Source organism: Kogia breviceps, chromosome 15 (genome assembly GCF_026419965.1).
Source record: "Kogia breviceps isolate mKogBre1 chromosome 15, mKogBre1 haplotype 1, whole genome shotgun sequence".
NCBI lineage: Eukaryota > Metazoa > Chordata > Mammalia > Artiodactyla > Physeteridae > Kogia > Kogia breviceps.
The window spans coordinates 48,445,973-48,473,956 of NC_081324.1; the positions used below are offsets into that span (position 1 = coordinate 48,445,973).

Consider the following 27,984-nt stretch of genomic DNA (forward strand, 5'->3'; position numbering starts at 1 on the left):
TCTAAGGAGCACAACAAAATATTAAAAGCTCCCAGTGTTTATCCTAAGAATTAGGCAGTCTTCTTTGATTTTTTCTTCTCTGCTTCTTCCTTTTCCTTTCCTGTTTCACTTACTTGTAATTCAATTTCTTTGGCACTAAACATCTGAAAAGAAAAAAATTTAAAAAGCAAATTTCAATTATAGCAATAATTTCTAAATATTTATAATGTGAAGGAACCCAATTATACTTTATAAATTTTTATGTTCTATTTATAACATATTTTATAACTTCAACTATATAATGAAATATTTCACAAGGTTCAAAAGCAACATACTTGTAACAATTATGGATAAAACCAGAACTCTGACATTTCCACTCTCGTGTGCTAATATAGAAAGTTGGGCAAATGCAACATTGCATTACATATCCTATATATGATAACTCTGAAAACATTTTTATGCGAGGCTTATTCTATTCATGAGCAAATAACTCATTACTGAACTCCTATCCCTACCCCACTGTGTGATTCTTGAAAAAGTTTGTCTATTTTATCAGCTCATGGACTAGCCAAAGGCAGGAAAATGATGATTTACACTGTTCTTTGTTTACAGCTACTGAGTAGAGAGCAAAACAGTTTTTATTTTATTTAAATCAATTTAATTTTATTTAAAATCAAAGTTGGGAGCAACTTGCTCAAGATCAAATGGTTAAACAAATGTATCTGCTGGAAATTAAACCCAGATCTATCCAATTCCAAAGCACAGGCTCTATTCACTACACAGCCTATTGTGAAATTTCATGTGGAAAGAGAGTGTAACTTTGGTGCCAGTACACATACCATTCTACTACTCATAAATAAAACTATATGTATATCTGTGTGTGTGTCTGTCCAGGTGTGTACATATGTATGTGATGGGGCTGGAGAGGTGACTCTGGACTCAGTGGTTCTGTGTCCCCGTGGTGTTGGCACATCTGTCCCTGAGTCCTTGGCAGCAGGGGTGACAACCTGACTCAGTTCCTATCTCCATACTCTGTGCTCAGCACCCTGGTTATTTATGTGGAGCCTTGCAGAGACAGACCCAACTACCCTGTCCCTATTTCTCTTATTCATTGAAACTTGCTCCTGCACTCTCCTTGCATTGCCATCCATTGGTGTCAAAACAACAATAACACACACAAAAAAACCTGTCAGGAAAACAAAAGCAAAACCCACTGCTCCACACAGCACTGATTTTAACATTATTTCCCCTTGAAATATTTTCTTTAAAACAAAAGTTATATGTAAAATAGTCCTTTTTAGCGCACTTTTCATATAGTTTCCCATGCAAGTGCTTTTGTACACTCTCAGCTAAAGAACAGCTAGTTAGCAAACAGTGTGAAGCTCTATCTAATGAACAATAGTGAACCACATTTCAAATGCTCTTTAGCCAATGAGTCCTCTATCACAATATTTGGAACAATTTATCACAGCGTTCTGAATACTTTATTTTGCAGTCTAGCAGTTTTAACACATAATGGCTGACAAAAGGTATACAAATAATGCTAGACTTGCCATAAAGAAATATGGAAAGATTATCACACTAGATATTAAAATGCAAGTCTTGCATAAGCTCAAGGCACTCATAAGTGAAAAGTAGAGAAAATAGATAAAAACCAGTAGGCAATCAAGAAAGGGTGTTTTTTGACATAATGAAGGATAACATTATGTTAGAAGCCTAGAGGGCCAACAATTATATAAATGGCAGCTGAATGACACTGGCTAGAAGCTAATCTTGATTTCAGAAGATGTAAAGACACGAAGAGTAACTGTTCTCTATATGGTGCCAGGAATGAATCTTTGTAGGGAATATGCTACACTGACCCTATATAGGACTGACTCAGTAGGGGTTCCTACTTATAAGAACATATACTAAATGGGGTAGGCCTATATATAGATCTCAGCACATCTAGGTCTTCCCAGAGGGCTAGGAATAGATAACTGCTTGTGTAATAAGCATGTACAAATTAGGGACTATTAGGCTACAGAAACAAAACAGAAGTCATCATAGTGTCAATGGATGTTAATGGATGTTTCAGGCTTATAATAAAAGATTCACAGGTGTCAACAACGTATTAAATTTTGTCAAAATACTTTATACTACAGATATTTTTTCCTCTTTGGTTAATGACTTACCTTCAAAGGTTGCTTTCTTCTTATTATAGCAAGTTCAATGTTTTTTCCACCAGATTGGACAACCTAATGTAAAACAAGTGCAATTTTAGAATTACTTCAGGAAAGTCTCTGTTTTAATAAGCGACTGAATAAGGGGAAAAACATGCTTTTCTGTACATGCTTTATTAGATCACTTACTTCCAGCAAAGCTCTTATTGCTAATTTGATAGCTTCACTGTCATTTGCTATAGCATCTTCTGTGTAATTCTTTTCTAGAAATTCTTGGACAGTTTTAGCACTTCGACCTATTGCATTTGCCTTGAAAGATAGAAGATAATTATTAATATCACTGCAATATGAATGAACTTATGGTTACTAAGTGAGGTTTAGAGCTTACTCCAATATTTCTTAGCATAATTACTAAATGAAGATTGTAGGTTTGAAGATTTAGCAAACATTTCAACAGCTCATTTGATTACTATATGAATAATCTGTGGTGATGGCATTCCTGACTTTCAAATATACCAGTGCTTTCCTGGCCAGTGCTTTCCCATTTCCTTAATGGCTCCCAAGTCCTTAGTAGTCAGAAAAGATTAAAAGAGTTGAATCTCGAAAAGATGTGAAGAGGAAAGGAGACATAACTTTGCAATATGATGCAAAAAGGAGAAAAGGGGAAAAAAGGACATCACTGTGAAGAAGAAAGTTGTTTCTGTGGATAGGACTGTGCATCATTTTCTTAGAACTTAGAATATAAGTATACTAATTACTGATTCATTATATCCTTTGACTGTAAGCAAGAAGGGCTGCTTCTGTTCCATTCCCCATTTTTCTTTGTTCTTTAGAAATTTTCATCAGATGAAGGGAAGAGATAAATGCATTTTCCTGGCTGCGTGACTACAGGTAGTATATGGCATGTTCTTTCCATTTGGTCTCAATATCCGGTACTAGTAATGATAATGATGATGATAACAGTAATTTATATTAACAGAGCACTTAATGTGCCAGGCACTATGTTAAGCATTTTACATGGATTATCTCATCTTAACCATCACAAAAACAATTAAATGGGTACTGTTACTACTCTAATTCATTAAGGAAGAAATGAAGGGTTGACAGGGTTAAAAGAGCCTTCTCAATCTCAGCACTGTTGGCATCCTGGGCTGGATAGCTCTGCCCTTGTGAGGGCTGTCCTGTGCACTGTAGGATGTTTAGCAGCCTTTATCCACTAGATGCCAGCAGCACCCCGGCCTCAGCTGTGACAACCAAATGTGTCTCTAGATATTGCCAAATGTCCCTTAGGTGGGACAAAATCACCCCTGTTGTGAACCACTGGCTTAAGTAATCTTGCCCAAGATCATATAGGGGGTAAGTAGAAGATCTGAGCTTTGAAACCAAGTAGACGGAATCACCAATCCAAGCTTTGAACTCTATATGCTATGCTACCACATGCCCCTTGCTGTGATGTCTCTAGAGAGAGAAAAGAACCAGCAGAAAGGCCCATCCTTTCACTGGAGGATTCTGGCACGAAATGGGGGATGTCTCAGTTCCAACTGGTAGGTATTATGATTACTGGAAAGAGATCTCAAAGGAGTCTTTTAGGAAGTGAGTATGAAAACACACCTTTTGTACTACATGAGTATATAGTTATGCTACTTGACAGAACTTTTTTGATACCTTTATATTTCAGAAGATTAAAATAAATAGCTGTGAAATTTTAAATCAGATTTTGTGGCCTTGAAATTTCATTAAGATCAAAGGTAAAGGGCTTCCCTGCTGGCGCAGTGGTTGAGAGTCCACCTGCCGATGCAGGGGATACGGGTTCGTGCCCCAGTCCGGGAAGAACCCACATGCCGCGGAGCGGCTGGGCCCGTGAGCCATGGCCGCTGAGCCTGCGCATCCTAAGCCTGTGCTCCGCAACGGGAGAGGCCACAACAGTGAGAGGCCCACGTATGGCAAAAAAAAAAAAAAAAATCAAAGATAAAGCCTTCAGCCTGGTATGACTTTGGAGTTTATCAGCTTCTAGTTTGTTTTGGTTAACTAATTGGTTGCTGCCCAGAGAGGAAGTACATAAGGTAGAGGTTTGTCCAAAAATCTCATTAAGCCTTTAAAAGTCACCTTGTAAATTCCTGGTGACGTTCCTGTCCACCTCTTCCAATTGCTGATGTCAAAATTCTTTTAACTCTTAACCTATTTGACTGGTTTCCTAAAATCTAGCTGCTTCTTGCCACACTCATGCCCCTACCCCTCCCTGCAACCCGTTCACCCACTCCAGCTCACTTCAACAGACTCTGATGGGTTTGCAGTGTTTTTCCTGCCTGCCTATCTAGATTAATGATGATTTTCTGTGGCAAACAATATTAGCTGCCAACCCCAATATCCATTCTTCCTTTGTAACAGAACTCTAGGCAATGTGCCTACTGAAAAATGTCATGTCCTACCCTCCTGTTACCAAAAGGTACATACAAGTGGAAGTAACTGGGTGAAACTTCTAGGAATCCTTGCTGCCTGTAATGCAGACATGTTGGCTGGAGGTCTAGTAACTACCTTGAGAGCATGAGAAAAGACTAAGATAATAAAAGAGACAAACACCAGCAACTGCCTACTTCAACCTTCTCATTATGTGGGAAAAATAAATCCTTCCGTGGGAAGAATCATCGCATCTCTGTTGTTAGGAGCCAAGAACAATAACTCATGAATACACCTTTGAGTAGATCCTGTGACATACTGCCCCACCTCCCCTTCAGAAATGAAAGCCTTATTCCTACAGTTGCTGGAAGTGCCAATGGCACACAGCCCTCAGCTCTTAACTTTCTTTGAGAGGTGCCTTTGTTGACAAGAGCTGCCTCACCTAAGGTCTTGTACTATCTAGGGTTGGCCCAAGTCCAATGACTGATTGATGAACAGCTATTAATATCCAGTCCCCTCACCCCAACTTGGAACAACTTTGAAGAGCTACCCCAGATCCAGGGCTTCCCACGGGATTGACGAGGCCTTTATTGAGATTGCACTGCAGTCCAACTTGTCCCTCAGCCTAATCTGGTTCCCTTCCCTTCAACAAATGCTGATCCCCAAAGCCCTTCCTAATATACTTCCTAAAAATGATGGTTAAATGGGCTTTAAAATATTTTCCAAAGAATACCAGAGTGGAGAGAGGATCTCTGATAAAAGGGTTCCAAATTCAAGTAACCTCGGAGACTACTACCTTAACTGCTTCTAGAGTATTTATAACGCCTTTTAGAAGATGCAGAACGTAACAAAATTTATTAAATTTCTTCAGAAAAACATCTCTCGAAGTTAATTAACTTTAAGGAGCTTGTTTACATTACACCTATTAACATCAAAAGAAATACACTTTGAGAAACACTGCTCTGAAGTATACAACATATTAACTTTGTTCCTGTTTTAAAGTGTTACCTACAACAGCAAAACACTTGGCCTTATAAGCTCTTCACCATCGCTCCATCCAAGCCGTCCTTGCCGAAGTCACCAATGACTTGCCTGTTACCAAATTCAATCATTTCATGTCCTCTTCTTACTTGATCCATCAGTGGCACTGACTTAGCTGATCAACTCTTCTTAGAATACTGTTTTCACTTAGGATCCAGGATATTGCTTTCTGGGTTCTCCTCCTTTACAGACTAGGCTGGATCTATCCCCACCTTTCACTGGCCACTGCCCTTGATCTAAATCTGGTCTTGCCTGAATTATTATTAAGAGTCCCCTAACTTGTTTGCCTCCTTCTACCCTACAATCTGTTCTCAATAAAAGAGATACTTTAAAAATATAAATCAGATCATGTTCCTCTAATAATCAAAAATCTCTAGTATGTATTTCACACGTCCTCCATGTGTGCCCTGTAAGACTACAACCTAGTACTGCAGTGTTGTCATCTCACGGTACCAGAGCTGTGTTCTCAAGTCCTCTATACCATCCTGTCAGGCTACATGGTATAGCAGGTCAGAGTGAAAAAACAAAACATAGAAACAAACAAACAAAAAGACTTGATCTTATGTTTAAAGTGCCATAGCGCCGCCCCCAAATAAAAATAAAACCGGAAGATTTTACTCCACCTTTGAAGACTGAATATCAGAATTTATATAAAATGTATAGAGAATCCTTTGGCCTAGGGAAGTAGCATGAAGTAGTGGACAGAATATTGGACTAACAAGCAGAAGACCCTGAGTTCTAATTCCATTTTTGCCATTAACTAGTGAACTTAAAAAAAAAAAAAAATCGCTTAACTCCTGAGTCTTACTTACCAAATACGTAAAATTAAAGTTTCCAAGACTTTTTTGTTATAGATGATTTTTTTAAAGCTGCGTAATGCTTCCTTCAACCAAAATCTTATAAGAAAGTACAACATGTAAAATCAGTAAAATGATGATAACGGGGTGTACGAGTGTGTGTGCACATGCTCACGCTGTTCACACCTTTCCCACCTCCACCACGTGGCCTTGCAGTACCACAGCAGCAGTTTCAGACCTGACTGATAAATGAAATCCCCAACAATTAAAAAAATTTCCATAATTTTCCTGACTGACCTTGAAATGAAATAAGAATGCTTCTCTATATAACCCCCAGGGAGCAACCAAATTAAAATAGAAAATTATGTAAACTTGGAAATTGTTGTGATATTGAAATTAAAGGTCAGGCTGTAATGATAAATGTAAACAGAAGATGGCAGACTTCAAAATATTTAGAGAAAGATTGAGTGTAATAATTTGTTTTGTTTAGGGCGTAGATTTGGGAGGCACATGAAATCTAGTACCTGTAAAAGATTCACCGGCAGAAAAAATGTCTGGCATTTGCATCAGGTAAATTCATAGTTTCTGGTTACCAATTAGATTGCCCAGATAGCTTTTTAAGATGTGCAGTTAATAACGCAAGTATTCAGATCTTTGTGGCAAGAATATAATCCACTGTTTTACTGGCCTGGTTAACTCATAACCGTCTTATGAGTATGGTCAGCTAAAATCAAATCCTTTAGTTAATACAGGTTTAAAGACCAAGGCAGTATTTCCCATGAATTTATTTGGCCCTTAATAATAGTAAAATAAGCTCTTTATAAAAATTATTTAAAGCCTGAGCGTTTAAACTTTTAATAAAGTCAAAATCACTTAGACTCTATAGTATATAGTCTTATTCTTATATATGAGAATATACAAAAATTCACTTCTGCAAGCTGTCACTAGTTTCCCTAAGCCCTAGACTTTTGTATTAGATTTGAGTTTACCATTAAACAAAGTTAGCAGTTGGGTACTAAAACAAGAGTATCTGGAAAACAAACTATGTTCCAGGAATTATGTGGATACAGCTGCCAGGTACTGACACATAAGTATAGATTCATAGTTTGGGGTGCTTTGACTCTCCTAGAATAGAGGATATATTAAAGATTTCACCATGAGATTTATAAGCTCATTTAATTCTTTACTGAAAACAAAAAGACTATTTCTACTCAAAGCAAGCATCCTACTAATATGGAGGAATGAATGATGAAAAGAAACTGGATATTTATCTTACTTTGCCATTTATATACATTTTGGTTTGTCACATTTTTCAAAAGCAAAGATCCTGTGATTAATAAACCGAAGTGTTTCTTTTTTTTTTTTTTTTTGCGGTATGCGGGCCTCTCACTGTTGTGGCCTCTCCCGTTGCGGAGCACAGGCTCCGGACGCACAGGCTCAGCGGCCATGGCTCACGGACTTAGCTGCTCCGCGGCATGTGGGATCTTCCCGGACCAGGGTACGAACCCGTGTCTCCTGCATCGGCAGGCGGATTCTCAACCACTGCGCCACCAGGGAAGCCCCCGAAGTGTTTCTTTATCCATCAAAAACCATCATAGTTTCTGACTAGCTAAACTGTTATATAAAGTTTATACTACCATCAATATTTTAGTACAACATAATTTGTTGTCATGTCCCTGAAAGCGATAAAGCACCTACTCAAATTCTAAAATACACTAACAAATTCATGACTCACCTTCCAAGCATGATAAGTACCAGAGGGATCAGTCTGGTATAATCTTGGGATACCATCATCATCAAATCCTACAATTAAGGCAGAAATACCGAAAGGTCTTCGTCCATTGCTTTGAGTATATTTCTGAAAAATAAAATGTTTTCATGACTACTTTCTATATGAGGGCTTTTAAAGAAAGGACAACACTATTACTTATCAAATAAATTCCAATAGTAAAGTATTCCTGATAAAATGATCTTTATTAATTCCTATTGTGTATAACTTCAAGATCCTCTTCCTTTTTCTGTACTAACCACAATCCACGATGAAAATTTTAAGAAATAAATGTACACAGTATGTAAAATAAAATCGTAAGTTTCTTATGTATGGTCTTAAATTTGTTTTCTCATTGCCTTATGTAAGTTTGGTAACTTAACTAGACTGTAATCTTTTTCTTACTTCAGAGAATTGTGCATGTCATACCATTTTGGTTCCCAATAAAGCTGATTTCAATGAGCTGTGCTTTGGAAGCACGTCCTTGGTTTACTTTGAGGGACACTTTTTTATTATCAAGTATTCTTACTTGATACTATTACTATCAAGTATGTTCTGTTCATTATACCAAGTTATCTCTACATAAAAACCCAACTAAGACACTTCTTTCAGTACCAAGACAAGGAACCTCTGTTTCTCTTGAAGAAAAAATGTTTTTTCCTGACTGACAGTGGGGCACTGGAAACCAATGGTATTTCTTTTTACTTTAGTGCCAGGAACTTTCTGAATTTGTGCTCTAGGGAGTGGAATTCACACTAATTCTGAGACTGGCGTCCACAGAAGTTGTGCAGAGAGGCAGCCCTGGCAGAAAACTCAGGACTACATTTGTAGGCAACTGTAGGAACCGTATATAACTCTATGGCTTGAGATAGCTTTATACTAGCTTTCTTCTTGGACTTGTCTACATATCTATTTTTAAATTTTAATTGTATTATATCTATATTTATAGGCCACTTTAAGTTTTGTGTTTTTTGGGGTATTTTTTTTTTTGGCTTCATGGCTTGTGGGATCTTAGTTCCCAGACCAGGGATTGAACCCGGGCCCCCTGCAGTGGAAGCATGGAGTACTAACCACCGGACCGCCAGGGAATCCCAAACCACTTTAAATTTTGAATGCAAATAGTGAGTTAAAACATAAGCTCTTTTTTTAAATAACATACTTTTATTTTTTATAAATTTATTTATTTTTATTTTTGGCTGCGTTGGGTCTTCGTTGATACGCGGTCTTTCTCTAGCTGTGGTGAGCAGTGGCTACTCTTTGTTGCAGTGCGTGGGCTTCTCATTACGGTGGCTTTTCTTGTTGCAGAGCACAGGCTCTAGGCACGTGGGCTTTAGTAGGTGTGGCACGCAGGCTCAGTAATTGTGCCTCGTGGGCTCTGGAGCGCAGGCTCAGTAGTTGTGGCGCACGGGCTTAGTTGCTTGGCAGCATGTGGGATCTTCCCGGATGAGGGATCGAACCCATGTCCCCTGAATTGGCAGGTGGATTCTTAACCACTGCACCACCAGGGAAGTCCACAATATAAACTCTTAAAGAATAGGGTTTGTCTTTTTTCTCTGTATTTCCTAATGTTCCTAGTTCACACCTAGGTATGAAGTAGATGTTTTGTAAACATACTTTAGAGGAGAGAAACTTTTACCTTATTTGCTTAATTAACCACTTTTTTTGTTTCGTTTTGATTTGGCTGCGCCCTGCTGCATGTGGGATCTTAGTTCCCCCACCAAGGATCAAACCTGCACCCCCTGCACTGGAAGTGTGGAGTCATAGCCACTGGACCTCAAGGGAAGGCTTAATCAACCACTTTTTAATGAAAAAGTAACACATGCACAACTTAAAATAATTTAAAAGAACAAAAGGTGTACATGGGGATAACTCTTTTGTCCCAGAGCCTCAGGCTCCTCCTCAGTAGCAACCCCACTGTTACAGATTCACAATGTATATCTCTATAAATGTTCCATGCATAATAACTTTTGTATTTCCAAAAGAAAACCTAAAAACCACAATTGGGAACCTTGTATACACAATGTTCCGCACCTTGTTTTTTGGTGAGTACCTTTTAACTACTGGGAAAATCAAAGCAAAGAAAAAAGAAAAACAGAACAATATAAAAATGTTGAACTTTCTCGAAACATGAATTAGATTTTAAAAAACATGTATATAATCTAAAACTTTAATATCTAGAATATATAGAACCTAGTAAAAAATCTCTATGTAGACAAATGGTAAAATCCATGCCAGGAAGTATTCTAAATGCTTTCAAATGTATTAAATCATTTAATCCATACTGCAATTCAACAAACATTATTGTAACATTCATTTTATAAATAAGAAAATTGAGGCAAAACAGGCTAAATAGTTTTCCCAAAGCATTAACTAGGAAGTAGCAAAGCCAGGATTTAAATCCCAAAATTTTGGCTCCTGGGAGCACATTCTTAACTACTAGAGTGCCTGTCAAAAGGAAAGATAGTTTACACTGGGAGAAATGAAAATAGCAAACCAACATGTGGAAAAAAAATTGACCTTACTACTAATTATAAAATACAAATTAAAACAACTATTACAGTCCTATGTTACACTTATTTTCAAAATAAAAGAAAAATGAAAAACCCAATGCTGATGATTCTTCAGGGATGTATTTATGCATTGCTAGTTGTACAATAAAAATTTGTTCAATCTTTTTAGAAAGCAATTTAGCTACGTATAACAAGAGTCTTAAAACTAATTACAATCTCTAATCTAGTAATTCCATACTGAAAATTAATTTAACAATATAATTCAAAAAAGAAAAAGAAAAGCTGTGACAAAGATAGAGTAATGTTATTAAAGCAGCAGATTGAGAGACAGAGGGAAAGGCACAGAGAGAGAGAGAGAGAGAGAGAAAAGGAAAGAAACTGGAAACAACCTAAATAATTACCAGATAGCGACTAGAAACAGTACTATATAGTTCATAAGGATGGTAAGTATAAGGAGATGTTACCATATTTAAAGAACAAAGAAAATGATAATAAATGAAGCAATACTTGTATGCATCATTATTATACTAAATGTCAAATCATGTATCTACACATGGACTCAGAAGAAGTCATATCTAAACCTGATCAGTTGTGTTTAGCTTTGTAGGTGAAAGAATCATGGGTATTTCTTTGGAATACTTTAAAACATGTGTTTTACTGCTACATCTCTGATGTAGAAATCTGTACAACTGTAGAAATCTCCTTAAAAGGTTACTCATTTAAAAAAATTTAATATAATTCTCAGAATTGACATTGATTGAGATTTCTGATATCAAATCAATCCACTCCACTGGAATAAGAATGTGAGTTTGAAGTTAAGTGTGAGAAATAATAAGGAATTTAGGATGTTTTAAAAGACTAAATGGTTGGAGTGACTGTAGTATTCCCATGACAGGACCCATGATGATGGAAAAGAAGAAAACTTGAAGAAATCTGTTGCAATACTGGCTTACCTGCTTTAAGGTTGCTATGAAGCGAGTTATATATTCTACAGTGACTGGGTCCTCAACTGTAAGCTTATGACTCTGGCACTCCACACGAGCTCTGCTTATTACTACTTTTGCATCAGCAGTCAGTCCTATAAAAGTAGTCGATACATTACAAAAAAAGGATGACATTTTTTCTTGTCAAAAGGGTTTTGGCCACCATGATATTTTTCTTGTAACACCCCTTTGTTTTTTCCAATATATGTTCTTAATAAAGGATTTATAAAATAGACTATAACTCATCCTAAATTAGTTTCCTTCATTTGATCCATTCTTATTTACTTTTTAAAGAAAATTGTTTTAAAGAATAATGTTTAAACACTAATGTTAAGTCACCTATTTCCCAAAAATAAAAACGGTTTAATTCACAGGACAGTAAGTCCCCTACACATGAACAAGTTCTGTTCCGAAAGTGCATTCATAAGTCCAATTTGTTCCTAAGTCCAACAAAGTTAGCCTAGGTACCCAATGAACACAATTGACTTTACAGTACTGTACTGTAATAGGTTTATAATACTTTTCACACAAATAAGACATAAAAATCAAACACTAAAAAATAAAGAAAACATTTTAAATCTTACAGTACAGTACCTTGAAAAGTACAGTAGTACAGCACAACAGCTGACATACAGGGGTGGCATCGAGGGAACAGGCAAGAAGAGTTACTGACTGGAGGAGGGAGAGGAGGGGGGAGATAGTAGCGCTGAAGGATTGTCAGCAATAGGAGACGGAGGGCAAGATGCAGTTTCACTCATGGCTGACGTTGATGGCACAGGTTCTGGTTCCTTGCTGGATTCAATTCTATCTACATGCTTGAAAAAACGATCCAGCGATGACTGGGTAGTATCTCTTTTTTTCTCGTCATAGATGACACGGTAGCACTGGACTGCATTCTGAATGGCTGCTGCAACCTTCGTGTACCATTCTATGTTCGGGTCCTGTCCTCAAAAACTAACAGCGCCTCGTCAAATAAAGAAAATCCCCTTGTCATTTCCTGCATTGAGAATCTCTTCAGTTCTTCAGCAGTACCAGCTACATCACTGCTGCTTTTACCCTTGCTTCCGGATATCCTGGGCTTGAATAAAGACACTGTACTACTGTACTCTATACAGTACTGTAAAGTACATAAAAGCACAACCACTTGTAGAGGATGCACGCACGTGACAATGTACACCAGACACGTGAATAACTTATGTGATTGGACATGTGAAGACTCGTTTGCATCTTTGAAAGTTCTCAACTCGAAGCTTCGTATGTAGGGGACTTACTGTAGCTGGTTTGATTATTAGGTTTTATTAAATTAAAAAAAAATCTCTGTAGTCGTATTTTTTTTGGTGCTAGGCGGGCCTCTCACTGTTGTGGCCTCTCCCATTGCAGAGCACAGGCTCCAGACGAGCAGGCTCAGCGGCCACGGCTCACGGGCCCAGTTGCTCCGCGGCATGTGGGATCTTCCCAGACCAGGGCATGAACCCGTGTCCCCTGCATCGGCAGGCGGATTCTCAACCACTACGCCACCAGGGAAGCCCTCTGTAGTCGTATTTTTAAAAACTTTTTTGAGAAGATATCAGTGGCAGATTATTCAAAGGTTGATGGTCTATCATAATTCCAGAACCAAGATACTTATTACCTAAACCATGAAGTAAGCTGGATTTCTTCTTATGAAAACAATGAGTATTACTTCATTATCAAACAGAATTCAATCTGCATTCAGTATAACTGTGACATGTCACTTCTCAGCTTTTGTCTAAGATTAGGGGTTTGAAAATCAGGAATGTTAAAACAGAAAAAGAAGGGAATTCCCTGGTGGTCCAGTGGTTAGGACTCTGTGCTTCCACTGCCGATGGCCTGGGTTCAATCCCTGGTCGGGGAACTAAGATCCCACAAGCCATGCGGCCAAAAATGAGAAAGAGAAAGAAAGAAAGAAAAAAGTTCATCTTGCTTTTGTCATACCAAAACATCATGTGATGAATTCTCAACACTTCTAATAAGGAGATAGAAGGTGTTTCTATCAAAAGAAAAACAAACTGACCAAAAACTTAAAATGGATTCTAATAATTACAAACATTTCTACTAAAGACGTTTTCGGCATTTGACCTTTCCATCACCATTTTTTTTCTTTCTCCGCTCTCTTAATATCATATTGCCCAAAAAATTCTTTCACAAAATCTCTGAAACAGCCGTTTCCCACATAACCATCAGTCTTTTGCAGTCACAGACTCTTGTTTCCCTTCCACACCATTTCAAAACGTGTTTCTACAAACCTGGAAGAACTGTCAGCTCCTGAAGGTAGTTAACAGTAACCAACAATGAAGACGTTGTCAGAATATGCCACTGTTAAGAACATTCATGAGTAGGGTGTGAATTATAATCAGATACTCAGTTAAAGAAGAGAAACTGATTCTCTTCTCTTTGCAAAGGTTACATACGCAATAACTTGGATGAACTGCAAGGGAATTATGCTGAACAAGAAAAGCCAATATGAAAAGTTTATATACCACATGATTTTATTCATACAACATTCTCATGCAAAATTACACAAATAGAGAATAGATTAGTAGTTGCCAGATGTCAGAGACAAGAAGGAGGAATAGCATGATGTAGCCCTGTGATGACCAAAGCATTGTATATCTTGATTTTGGTGATGGCTACACGAATGTACGCATGTTAAATCTATTAAACCTACACACACACACACAAATGCACGCAAATGAATGCACGTAGAGCTGGTGAAATCTGGATAAGCTCTGTGGCTTGTACCTATGTCAATTTACTGGTTTTTAAAGATGTTACCTTTGGAGGAAACTGGGTAAAGGGGACTTCCCTGTGTTTTTCTGTAACTTCCTAAGTATAATTATTTCAAAGTAAAAAGTTTAAAAAGAAAACAGCTACCTAAAGTTATAATTAAGGTAATATATTTCTTTTAACATTTATGTTTTATTAAAGCTCATTATCAGAAATGCTGGTTTAGAGTTGTGATTTCCCAAAAAATATAAGGCATACTGTTTATGTTTAATAAGAAATGGAGTTTAGCTCTATATGTTGTATAAATATTGCATAACAGCTACAGAGGGGCCAACTGTTACCCTACTACACCAAGATACTCTATCATTACTGTAGGTCCCTAAGTACCTGCAAAAGCCATGCAGACATGGTCATCAAGGGCACAAATTTTCCTTACAGTTCTTTCATCTTGAAGCTTGGCAACAGATTTCTTTTCGACCCCAAGCACAACTATATCAGTACCTCGAATTCCAACCTGTTGAGTCATTAAAAAAACATAACGAGTTGTCAGTTTTAACACAAATCAAATTATTCTAACATATGACTTATGGAGAAAGGCTTTTCCTTAACCTTCAATAAAAATGAGAAAAGGAGACTTCTAAGAAAATAGATGCATAGGTATAGGCTTACTGGAAGTTCATTTCCCAAACTCAAAGCAAAGACAAATAGGTATAAACTAGAAGGATATACCAGCAATGCTGAAACTATGTGAGTGTCCTAATCTCATACAGTACACCTAAAGAAGTACTATCTCAATAAAGAAAAAATTTAACCCAAGTGAAAGAAGATGCTGGAAATACATGCGAATGGGTAGTACCAGTGCTGGTGGTAGGAGAAGTAGTATAGTAAGTCAAGTGGAAAAAATCCTGAAAGCTCTCCCATGAATCTCACAATTTGGAGGTATAAGGAATAGGGGCCATAAGCAGCCAAGAGAAAGACCAAATACCCTAACACTACATCAGTGATAAGGAAAACCTCAATGCAAACATGAATATAACAAGAAGAATCACTATTGCTCCACTCTCTACTCCTTCACTTGGGAAGGAAGTGGGGAAAAGTTTAAAGAATAATGTATAAGGGTAGTAGCTCTCAGATAGGGACTTCTGGGAAATATGACCCTTTTCTCAGGGGTTCAAGAGTAATCTATGAGAATTTTAATTCTGTATTACAATGGTAATGTAAGTATTTTGAGAGGCATTTGTGTTTTATGATTGCCTTGTGACCAAATGTGGTATCAGTACTGTTTTATACAGTATAATTATGCAAAAAGGTGTGCTTGAATTAGCATTACTGAAGTAAAAATATAGACCAAGTTAAATATATAGAACTAGATCTGAGACTACATCTTCCAGTTAAGTAAAACACAGACAATTTATCAAGGCTTTTGCTCTTATTGTTCCCTTACTTCAAGTCTGTCAGTTTATCCAGTAGTCGTTCTCTTACCATTCTATCCAACATCAGCTACCCTCCCCCCACATCCCATCCTCACCTAATATACACATGTTGAACTTTATACCCTACAGGGAATATGCCTTTCTACCAAGCCATGGGACATTATAACACTTTAACATATATTAGGACTCAAAAAAAAATCAGTATTTTCCCAAAATTGAAATAAATCCAATTCAATTCATTGATCACAAGAGAACACAATAATTTATGTAGCTCTCACCTAAATAATTTTTGACTTGATAAAGTGGTTAAAACTGTCAAAACAGACTATTTAGAAAATGTTTATAATGAAAATCCTAATATTAAAGTCTTCTGTGGATGAAATTAGGCTCAGAAGAAAATTCATAATCTCACTTTATAAAATCAAGTAAAAATTAAGAATTCATTCAAGAAGATCAAAAAGGAATAAAAATACTTAAGCTAAACTTAAGAAGCGAAGTAAGGCAAAAGCAGAAATTAATGGTTAGGGAGAAAACAATACAATTGATAAATAATACTAAGATTAAAAAAAAAATTTTTTTTTTAATTTTTGGCAGCACTGAGCAGCTTGTGGCATCTCAGTTCCCTGACCAGGGATTGAACCTGGACCACGGCAGTGAAAGCCCAGAATCCTAACCAATAGGCCACCAGCAGACTCCCCAAGATATGTTTTTTAAAAGAAATAATTAAAAGCAGTATTTCAGTTAATATAGCCAAGAGGAGGAAAGGATAAAATAAATATATGCAAGTGTGAAAAAGTAGGAGTTTAAAAATTTTAAGTTAATATATTTAAAAACCTGACTGAAAAAAGATGACAGATTAGAAAAATTAAAAATTGCTCATACTTACTCAAGAAAGATAGAAGTCTCACTCTCACTAACCAACATGGGATAATTTCAGGAAAGAACTATTCCTCAAAAGCAAGCGTCAGACCTAGAAGGTTCATGGATAAATTCTTTCTAATCTTCTGTTATAGGTACTTCCTATGATATTTAAATTATTCTATGGTGAAGATCAAAATTGAAATATTCCTAATGCTTTTTAAAAATTATTTTTATTGATTGATTGATTTGGGGCTGTGTTGGGTCTTGATTGCTGTGTGTGGCTTTGTCTAGTTGTGGTGAGCAGGGGCTACGCTTCATTGTGGTGTGTGGGCTGCTTATTGATATGGCTTCTTTTGTTGCAGAGCACGGGCTCTAAGCGCGCGGGCTTCAGCAGTTGGAGCACGTGGGCTCATTATTTGTGGAGCACAGGCTTAGCTGCTCCGCAGCATGTGGGATCTTCCCGGACCAGGGATCGAACCCGTGTCCCCTGCATTGTCAGGTGGATTCTTAACCACTGCGCCACCAGGGAAGTCCCGCTAATGCTTTTAGGGAAAGCTACGTAACAATGTTAAAATCTGGCAAAAAGTACTAATGATTTTCACTTAGGAAACCTGATGCCCATTCAAAATGATATTCATAAATAGAATCTAGAGGTACAGAAAAATAACAATATACCGTTAATAGTTCATTCCAGGAGTTTTAGGAACACCAATAAAAGTAAATCTTTTAATATAAATGTTGCACTGGGTAAGTGGAGATCTGTTATTTTTGGCCTTCTGATAAGAACAGAACTTCAATTGTTCTTGAAAAAATACTGAGTCTTTAGGTAGGGCTATAATGTAACCCAGCCTAGCCAAATGATAAATCCTTAAAGTTTTACTGGAAGTGTTTGGAAGACAAGATAATTCCTTCTGCTGTACCTAGAGCTGGGAGCCTGAAGCCTAGGGCTCTCTGGGAGCCACCACGTAGAGATGTTATATCTGAGGGTGAACAGTAATAGGGAGAGGAAGCAAGAGATAGAAGGGGAGAGAGACGGAGAGAAAGGGAGGAAGAGACACACCAGTTCTGCTGACATCGTTTAATACCCTAGCAGCCGTATAGTTGAACCTGCAAGCAAGGTTTACCGCTGCTCCCTTTGGATACTTGACTCAATAGATTTACTTTTTTTGCTTACATTAGTTTGATTTGAATTTCTGATACCGGCAACTGAAATAGTACAAACTAAAACAATCAAATAGTAAAAATAAAAAGTAAATGATAAAACTACAAAGACGTGATACAGTTCAACATCCACACCTAAATTAAAAATAACATTAGAAAAGCAGGAAGAAGACTATTTGTGAAAACTATTGCACAGCTTGTTAAAAGTATCACAAACCAGCAGCCAGGTTCGTCTCAGAATATGAATCACCGTCCATTCAACTGTTCAAGCCAAAAATCTGGTTGACATCCTTTATCATTCCTTCTTCCACACTATACATTTCCAATCAATCACCAAGTTTCTGTCCATTTTACCTGCAAAAGCTATCCACTTCTTCCTATCACCACTCTAGTAAAAGCAACCATCATTTCTTGCCTGGACTATATACTACTGCATATCCTAATAGGTTTTCCAGTTTCTTCTCTTGCTCCCCACCTTCCTCCTTCCATCCTCCCCCTTCACTGTACCCCCATCTAGTCTCCACAAAGCAGCCAGCACGAGCATTTAAAAACATCAACAAGGTAAGATTACTCTCCAACTGAATATCCTTCCGCTGCACTTAGAAACTTTTTCCAGACTCCTTAGTCTTGCCAATAGAGCTGGGCATGATCTGGCCCCTGCCGACTTCTACAATAGTGCGTCACTGTTGTTAACCAAGCACCAGCTACACTACCTTCTTTCAAGACTTCTCAAACACAATTCTGTTTCCCTCCTCTGAGCCTTCACATGTGGTAGTCCCACTGTCTGGAATGCTTCTCCTCTTATTTCAGGTCTCAATTTAAATCTCACCTCAAGGAGTCCTTCTGCATTATTCTCTAAACAACCTATCTGTTCGTGCAATCAACACATTTATAATTATTTATTCATTATACTTATCTCTCCAAGTCGTTAAATCTATGAGGGCCAAAAAAACAATCAGGCAAATCTAGATGGGGGATACTACTGAACAATTAATCCAGTCTCTTCAAAACGTCCAAGGCATGAAAATAAGGGGGGATGCTGTTCAAGAATAAAAGAGATATCTAACAGCTTACTGCAATGCATGGACTTTAGATTCAGACTCAAACAAAAGAACTATAAAAAGATATTTTGTAAGCAATAAGGAAAATTAGAATGTAGACTATTACAAAGTATTAAGGAGTTCTTGTTAATTTCATTGGGAGTGATCATGGTTTTAAAAAAACATCTTTTGGGGGACTTCCCTGGTGGCCCAGTGGGTAGGACTCCATGCTCCCAATGCAGGGGGCCCAGGTTTGATCCCTGGCTGGGGAACTAGATCCTGCATGCATGCCACAATGAAGAGTTCGCATGCCACAACTAAGAAGTCTGCATGCCACTACTAAGGAGTCCACATGCCGCAACTAAAGATCCTGCATGCTGCAACAAAGATCCCCTGTGCTGCAACTAAGACCTGGCACAGCCAAAGTAAACAGATAAATAATAAATAAATATTAAAATAAATAAATAAAAATAAAAAACATCCTTTTTAATCGAGATAAATACTGAAATATTTACAGAGGAAATATCATAATATCTGGGATTTATTTTAAAATACTCCATTGAAAAATGAATTTCAACTTCAGCTTCACACCATATACAAAAATTAACTCAATATGGATCATAGAATTTGCCTGGGGACTTCCCTGGTGGTGCAGTGGTCAAGAATCCGCCTGCCAATGCAGGGGACATGGGTTCGAGCTCTGGTCCGGGAAGATCCCACATGCTGTGGAACAACTAAGCCCGTGCACCAGAACTACTAAGCCTGCACTCTAGAGCCCAAGAGCCCACAACTACTGAGCCCACGTGTCACAAAAACTGAAGCCCTCGCAGCTAAAGCCCATGCTCCGCAACAAGAGAAGCCATTGCAATGAGAAGTCCATGCACCGCAACAAAGAGTAGCCCCTACTCACCACAACTAGAGAAAAGCCTGCACGCAGCAACGAAGACCCAACACAGCCAAAAATAAATAAATAAATAAATAAGAATTCGCCTGTGAAGCCATCACGTCCTGAACTTTTGTTTGTTGGAAGATTTTTAATCATAGTTTCAATTTCAGTACTTGTAATTTGTCTGTTCATATTTTCTATTTCTTCCTGGTTCATTCTTGGAAGGTTGTACCTTCTAAGAATTTGTCCATTTCTACTATATTGTCCATTTTAATGGCATATAGTTGCTTGTAGCAGTCTCTTATGAGCCTTTGTATTTCTGTGGTATCCATTGTAACTTCTCCTTTTTCATTTCTAATTTTATTAATTTGAGTCCTCTCCCTTTTTTCTTGTTGAGTCTGGCTAAAGGTTTATCAATTTTGTTTATCTTCTCAAAGAACCAGCTTTTAGTTTCATTCTTTGCTATTGTTTTCTTTGTTTCTATTTCATTTATTTCTGCTCTGATCTTTATGATTTCTTTCCTTCTACTAATCTGGGTTTTGTTTGTTCTTCTCTAGTTGCTTTAGGTGTAAGGTTAGGCTGTTTGAAATTTTTCTTGTTTCTTGAGGTAGGATTGTATTGCTATAAACTTCCCTCTTAGAACTGCTCTTGCTGCATCCCATAGGTTTTCATTGTCATTTATCTCTAGGGATTTTTTGGTTTCCTCTTTGATTTATTCAGTGATCCATTGGTTCTCTAGTAACATTGTTTAGCCTCCGTGTGTGTGGTTTTTACAGGTTTTTTTCTGTGATTGATTTCTAATCTCATAGCATTGTGGTTGGAAAAGATGCTTGACATGATTTCAATTTTCTTCAATTTATCGAGGCTTGATTTGTGACCCAAGATGTGATCTATCCTGGAGAATGTTCCATGTGCACTTGAGAAGAAAGTGTATTCTGCTGCTTTTGGATGGAATTTCCTATAAATATCAATTAAGTCTATCTGGTCCAATGTGCCATTTAATGCTTGTGTTTCCTTATTAGTTTTCTGTCTGGATGATCTACACAATGGCATAAGTGGGGTGTTAAAGTCTCCCACTGTTATTGTTTCCCCTTTTATGGCTGTTAGCATTTACCTTATATATTGAGGTGCTCCTATGTTGGGTACATATATACATTTACAATTGTTACATCTTCTTCTTGGATTGATCCCTTGATCATTATGTAGTATCCTTCCTTGTCTCTTGTAACAGTCTTTATTTTAAAGTTTATTTTGTCTGATATGAGTATTGCTACTCCAGCTTTGTTTTGATTTGCATTTGCATGGAAATGCAAATCATTTTTCCATCCCTTCACTTTCAGTGTATATGTGTCCCTAGGTCTGAAGTGGGTCTCTTGTAGACAGCGTATATATGGGTTTTGTTTTTGTATCCATTCAGCCAGTTATTGTCTTTTGGTTGGAGCATTTTATCCATTTACATTTAAGGTAATCATCGATATATATGTTCCTATTGCCATTTTCTTAATTGTTTTGGGCTTGTTTTTGTAGGTCTTTTTTCTTCCCTTCCTCTTTTGTTCTCTTCTGTTGTGTTTCCCTCCTAGAGAAGTTCCTTTAGCATTTGTTGTAAAGCTGGTCTGGTGGTGCTGAATTCTCTTAGCTTTTGCTTGTCTGTAAAGCTTTTGATTTCTCCGTCAAATCTGAATGACAGCCTTGCTGGGTAGAATATTCTTCATTGCAGGTTTTTCCCGTTTATCACTTTAAATATATCATGCCACTCCCTTCTGGCCTGCAGAGTTTCTGCTGAAAAATCAGCTGATAACCGTATGGGGATTCCCTTGTATATTATTTGTTGCTTTTCCCTTGTTGCTTTTAATATTTTTCTTTGTATTTAATTTTTGTTAGAAAAATATGGAATGCTATGAATTTGCATGTCATTCTTGAGCAGGGGCCACACTAATCTTCTCTGTATCGTTCCAAATTTAGTATATGTGTTGCCAAAGTGAGCACTTAATATGGATCATAGACTCAAATGTAAAACTATAAACTCTTAAAAAAAAAAAGAAAATTTTGGGGATCTTGGCAAAGAGTTCTTCTACTTGACACCAAAAGCATGAACCATAAAAAGGAAAAAAATTATAAATTTGGCCTCATTAAAATTACAAACTTTTGCTCTGTGGATGTCCATGTGAAGAGGATGAAAAGACAAGGTACAGAGTGAGAGAAAATATTTGCAAACCACTTAACTGACAAAGTACCAGAATCTAGAATATATAAAGAACTGTCAAAACTCAACAGTAAAAAAAATAAACAGTCTAGTTAGAAAATGGACAAAAGACATGAAAGACATTTCACTGAAGAAGATATACAGATGGCAAATAAGCACATGAAAATATGTTCAACATTATTAGCCATTAATGGCTAATTTAATTAAAACCACACTTAGGTATCACTACACACTTATCAGAATGGCTAAAATGAAAGACAGTAACACCAAATGCTGGCAAGGATGTGTAGAAACTGGATCACTAACATATTGCTGGTAGGAATGTAAAATGGTACAGCCACGCTGGGAAACAATTTGGCAGCTTCTTATAAAACATGCAATTACCATACAATCTAGTAATTGTACACTTGGGAGATTTATATCAGAGAAATAAAAACTTATGTTCATACAAAAGCCTGCTATGAATGCAGCTTTATTCATAACAGCTCCAAACTGGAAACAACTCAAATGTTCTCCAACACATGAATAGTTAAACACTGTGGTACATCCATACCATGGAACACTACTTGCAATAATATGCAACAACTTGGATGAATCTCAAGGGAAGAAACCAAATTCCAAAAGGTTTCATATTGTATGATGCCATTTAAATAACCTTTTGAAGTTAAAACAAATCAACCTCAACTTTCTCTCCAGGCTTTTTCTCACCAACATTTAAACGTATGCTGAAGTCTCTCTTATCTTAAACAAAATCTTAAAGACCACTTCATTTCAATTCTGCCTCTCTCTCTCTCAACTTCAAGGCCAAATACTGTCATCAACTCTTAGCTTATAGTAACTTGCTTTCTACCCCACTCCTCCCAGTGTTTAGCTAAGGTAGACTACACATAGGGTCATTAAGGTCCCTTAAGGTTGCAGTCTACCCTAGTCTACATAGTCTATAGTCTAAATTTTGTCTTCTCTAGTGAAGAAGAGTACTCAAGAATACTCATTTACTTGACCTTCAACATAGTTTTTAAGCAAGGGAGAGAAAGGATACACTTCAAAATACCAATGACTATCTCCAGCCCAGATCAATATCCTGAGTTCCAAATGTGTATATTCAGCTGCCTCACCGTCTCTGTGGATCAGGAATCTGGACACAGTTCAGCAAAGTTCTCTGGCTCAGGGTCTCTCACAAGGCTGCAACCAAGTTGTCCCCCAGGACTGCACTCATCTCAAGGTTCATGGGGGAGAATCCATTTACAAGTTCACTCGCATGGTTGTTAACAGGATACAGTTCCTCGTGGATCGTTGGACTAAAGACCTCAGTTCCATATTGGGTTTTGCTCCATACTGGGTTTTTAACAGAAGCTCCCCTCAGTTCCTTGCTACATAGGACCCTCCAAATGACAAATCACAACATGCCAACTGTGTTCCACCAGAGTAAACAAATGAGAGAGTGAGTGAGGATGAACAAGACGCAAGTCACCATCTGTAACCTAATATCTGAAGTGATGTTCCATCTCTTTTGCCTATCCCATTCCTTAGAAGCAAGTCACTAGGTTCAGCCTACATCCAGGGGAGAGGGTTACTTAAGGGCATGAACACCAGAAGGTGGGGATCACTAGAGGCCATTTTAGAGGCTGCCTACTACAGATTCTATAAACATCTCAATCTCAAAAAGTCCAAACCTCAGTTATCTTCTCCTCATACTTAGTGCTTCATATTCCCTGAAAAAATGGCAGTGCCATATACTAAGAGGCTAAATCCAGAAATGGAGGCACCCTCTCTAACTCCTCCCTCTTCAGTACCTCCTCTTCTCCTTCCCCCACCCCCAGTACCAGCCAAATAATCATCAAATGGATCAACTATGCTGCTTAAGTTTCTCCAGAATCTGCCTTATTTCCATTTTTGCCCCAACCCTAGTGAGAACTATTATCGTCTTTCATCTAGACCAGTTCCATAGACTCCCATGTGGTCTCCCTGCTTCCAGTCTTGATTTCATCTAATCCACTGACCACGATGCAGTCTGAGAAGTCTTTGAAAAATAAAAATATGAAGAAAAAAGAAAAAGAAAATCTGAATGTGGCATTCCTCTACTTAAAACCTGTATTGGTAGGGAACATTTCTCACTAGGCAAACCTAGACAACACAGAGATGGATTAGGGACAAAAGGATCTAGGCACTATAATATTTACTTCTGCATATCAGCCTTCCTGCTCTCTTGATGCAGAGAGGCTTTATCTGTACAGAAAAAAAGATGGCCACCAGCAACCTTGGACTCATATCCCAACAGTCCTCCCAGAGGAAAAAAGCTACCACTATCTCTAGCTAGAAAAGTCCCGAGGATGGACTTATATTGGCCAGATTTCTGTCACTTGCTCATTGCAGGAGGACAGAAACTATCAATGATTCTGCTCGGGTCGTGTGAGTACCTCTTTGGTGGGACAAATGCAGTCTGTTATTAGAAAGACAGAACAGCAATAGCCACATCAAAACCCTTCAAGGCTTCTTATTCCTTTAAAAGTATTCCGTGATCTGGCTCCTGTATCTAGCTTCATCTCTTCCCATTTTTCCACTGCTTCAGCAACCCTGAATGCCTTCCAGTTTGTGAACCATAGTCATATTTTCCTTCTTGGTCTTCCCATACACTATTTCTTTTATCTAACATACTCTTCTTTTTCCCCTTCCACTTTTTCACCTGGCTAACTTTCATCTTTCAGGTGTCTACTTAAATATCACATACATCTTCATGGGGACCTAACACCTAGAGTTCCCACAATGCCTCATATTCTCTCATTAAAATACTCAGATAGGCCTTGTTAGGACTATCTACTCATAGTCATCTAACGTTCCTGCTAGAGAGTAAGCTCTCTGAGGCCATTGACTGAGTCTATTTTGTCCACTGTGAAATCCTAGGACCTAGCACCACATTTGGCAGATGTAAGTGTTCAACAAAAATGTCTTGAAATAATAAATGAAAGTGCTGTAAGAACTACAGACCAAATAGAAGGAAAAGGAGAAAAGAAAGGGATAGTAAAGAATAATACCTACCATTTATTAAGTGCTTGCTGTGAACCAGACACTGCACAAGATGCTGAACATGTATTATTGCCTCATTCATTTATCACATCAACACTATGAAGCAGGCACTATTTTGAGGCCTATTTTACTATTTTTAAAAACCCTGAAGCTTAGAGAAGTTAATTGCTTTACATGATACATATCTAGCTTCCACACTCATGATGTTGACAGATAAGTAATATACAAAATTTATGAAATAAATTGCATGGTGCAATGCAAAGAGCAGAGGCTTTGGAACTAGAAAAACTTAAGTGAGAATACGGGCTCTATCACTTTCTAGTTGGGTGCCTTCACCAAGCTATGGAAGCATCCTAATCATGGTTTCCACATACATTAAAAAGGGGATTAAATACTGTTCTTAACGTTAGATAATGTACACGAAATACATGGTATAAAATAGGTATTACTTAAATGGTAGTTTACTTCCTTGCCAGTTCATCCACTATATATCTTGCAGTAGAAGCACAAAAGGAATTACACCATCTAGATTCTCAAAGATCTTACTATCCAGTTGGTGTGAGAAGACTATTAAGAATACCTGAAGTTAAAGAGAATATGAGGCTAAACAGTAAATACTCTACACTGCTCTGTGGTACAGATGATAAATTCAGAAGAAGAAAGAGATCCATGATGACTGCACTGGATCAGAGACAGGGCCACAAAGGAAAGAAATGTGCAGAGACTCTTAGAGGATAAGTAAGATGGAGAGTGACAGAGAGGTGTTTTCCACTCTCCCCACCTACAAGGCAGAAGCATATATTGGTAAAACCATGAAACTGCTCCGTTAATTAAAGAGCGTGTTTGTGGATCGTGGAAGATTTTCATGGCCAGACTGTGGAGCTGAGATTTGATAAAGTAGGAAATATGGAGCTAATAACAGTTTGGGGTCAGGGAAAGGACAGAATGAGGAAGGATAATAAACCTTAACCTTTTCATGGGAATATTGTGAAGGATTCATTTTTTTCTTCCCTAAAAAGAAAGTATTACCTCTTCGAAATGTTATTCAAACATATTTTTCATTTATATAAAAGGGAACTAAAGCAAAAAGAAAACAGGCCTGTTGCCTCACTTCATGCTGTAAGATAATCATCGAGAAAGAAGCAGAACCCAAGGACTCTAATTGTGGCCCATGTAACTTTTTGTATTACTAAATAATACCGTATCTACATACTGGTCACAACTGGCCAACCTCAGCTTATTTATAACTCATCCTATCAACTGTCATTTATAGACAGAATATTTTGTGACATTTTAATAAACAAGTGCCTTGTAAACTTTACCCCACGCGAAAGGTCATAGTGCCCTCAAGGAAACACAATGAATTACTCCATACAAAGATGCAAATTATAATTTCAGAATCCTGAGACAAAACTGTCTCATCCTTCCAATGTGTCTTTAAAAATGCCCACTATAGGTATTTTTATATCCTTACCCTTTTACAGTTCATTACAAAGGAATCATCAATCAGTTCTTTAGCATTCTTAAAACATTTTAAATAGCCAATGTGGTTTCGTATTACACCTCAGTCTTCTCCCATTACTCCCTTTATTCTAGGTTCTAAAACTCGGGCATTATTTTCTAACCGTATGCTTCATGGCATGCTGGGGATTATATAATTTTTGTTTTTATCAAAATGGTACCCTTTTGGTTTAAGCTACATCAGGCTTTTCTTAAATTTACAATTCCAAAAGAATTACTTACAAAACAGAAGTAAAACTAGAGGGCCCAATTAAATAGAAAAATACTTTAAAAAATGGTAAGATTCTTTCTAGTGTTTTTTTTTTTACCACTTTACATTTGATAGATTTATGATAAAAGTGAATTACTTCCTTTCATAACTAAGTTGGTATGGAAAGTGAGAGAAATTACAGACACTACCAGACTTAGAAATGTACTACGTATTGTCATAGCTAGTGTCTCAATTTCCAAGATACACAACAAACATGCTCATGAAATTTGAAAGATTTAAAAAAAATTGGATCCTCCTGAATTCAAAGGCTAGGATCTGGACGATTTGGGGTAATATATCTTTGGTCACCAGGGCACTTCTGTCCTTTTAAATTTTTATAAATCACCAAGATTATTAAATATAATTAAAACTTGGCAGGAGCATTACTGCTGCCCTGAATATTTTAAAGTTTTTCAGAAAATGTGTATATATCAATTTAAAGGAGGGTATAATCTCTCAAGGAATTTCAGTATTATTTAAAAACCAAACCAAAAGAAGTGGAAATGGCAAAAGAGTGGAGATTCTTGGGCTTAAAGCCTCTAGAAGGCTGCTAAATATTCAGGAGTAAGTTTTGGGACAATTATTTTTAAAAGGTGAAAGTGTTGGAGTAGATTAGCATTTTCAACCATTCCCTCAACAAAGATTTAATTTTACATCGATTTAAGCCACATTTCAGGGACAGCCATGTTTGATTTTTACTGTAATTATTACTTTTCCATGTGTCTGCCAAATCCTGAGGAAGTGGGCAGTGTACGAATCAGGCAGGCTGTTACAGGCTGAAAGAAGTCTTTTCTTTCCTTACTGTCAGACACAGCATTAATATCTCTTCTACAGTCAAGGCTACAACACACACACACACACACACACCCCTAGTTAAACGTTTACAGCGACTGTTAAAGGCAGTTGCACAACGGAAACCTATAAAATCTACCAACTTTTAACTCCACCGCTTCCATCCCACATTTCAGAACAGCATCTCCCTCAATAAATCAAGGAGGCAATTTTCACACGTGGGAGACTCTTTTCTTGTCCCCCTACACTGAGTGATGCGCTGGGGCAGCAGGGTAAGAAAGGCCTGACACAAGACAGGGACCGGTGGTCAAGAAGAGTTGCTCGCTCACCACGGTGGATCCTTTCTTTACCGCTTCCTGAGCATATTCCACTTGGAATAGGTGTCCGTCCGGGGAGAAGACAGTGATTGCCCGGTCATACTGAGACGCCAT

General features: G+C 37.5%; 1 protein-coding gene, 1 long non-coding RNA gene and 1 other non-coding gene across 5 annotated transcripts in view; 1 reads left to right on the top strand and 2 right to left on the bottom strand.

Moving 5' to 3' along the window:
* LOC136792742 (uncharacterized) overlaps positions 1 to 12,922 on the top strand; it is a 33,809-nt gene extending 20,887 nt beyond the window's left edge. Inside the window, exons 2-3 of one of the 3 annotated variants that reach the window (XR_010837040.1) lie at positions 2,975 to 3,032; positions 12,508 to 12,922. This is a non-coding gene — a long non-coding RNA (uncharacterized lncRNA). Of the gene's footprint in view, positions 1 to 2,974; positions 3,033 to 9,853; positions 9,925 to 11,549; positions 11,725 to 12,507 lie in introns of those variants that run through there. The other 2 variants (XR_010837041.1, XR_010837042.1) reach the window with 2 other exon arrangements.
* PSMA8 (proteasome 20S subunit alpha 8) lies at positions 51 to 27,984 on the bottom strand. The gene is made up of 7 exons (XM_059039403.1): positions 27,883 to 27,984; positions 14,770 to 14,896; positions 11,608 to 11,732; positions 8,112 to 8,234; positions 2,331 to 2,450; positions 2,154 to 2,216; positions 51 to 143 (listed from the first exon to the last, which is right to left on the bottom strand). The coding sequence occupies exons 1-7, from the start codon at positions 27,982 to 27,984 to the stop codon at positions 51 to 53; spliced, it is 753 nt and encodes a 250-aa protein (XP_058895386.1).
* LOC131742991 (U6 spliceosomal RNA) lies at positions 21,645 to 21,749 on the bottom strand. The gene has a single exon (XR_009331649.1). It is a non-coding gene; the product is annotated as a U6 spliceosomal RNA (small nuclear RNA).

Bases quoted from the DNA above. Each gene is read 5' to 3' on its own strand.
- PSMA8 (XM_059039403.1), bottom strand. From the start codon at position 27,984: ATGGCGTCTCAGTATGACCGGGCAATCACTGTCTTCTCCCCGGACGGA. The intron at 2,451-8,111 runs GTGAGTCATGAA...CTATCTTTCAAG, and splicing joins GTACTTATCATGCTTGGAAG to GCAAATGCAATAGGTCGAAG. The intron at 144-2,153 runs GTAAGTCATTAA...TTTTCTTTTCAG, and splicing joins GAAGAAAGCAACCTTTGAAG to ATGTTTAGTGCCAAAGAAAT.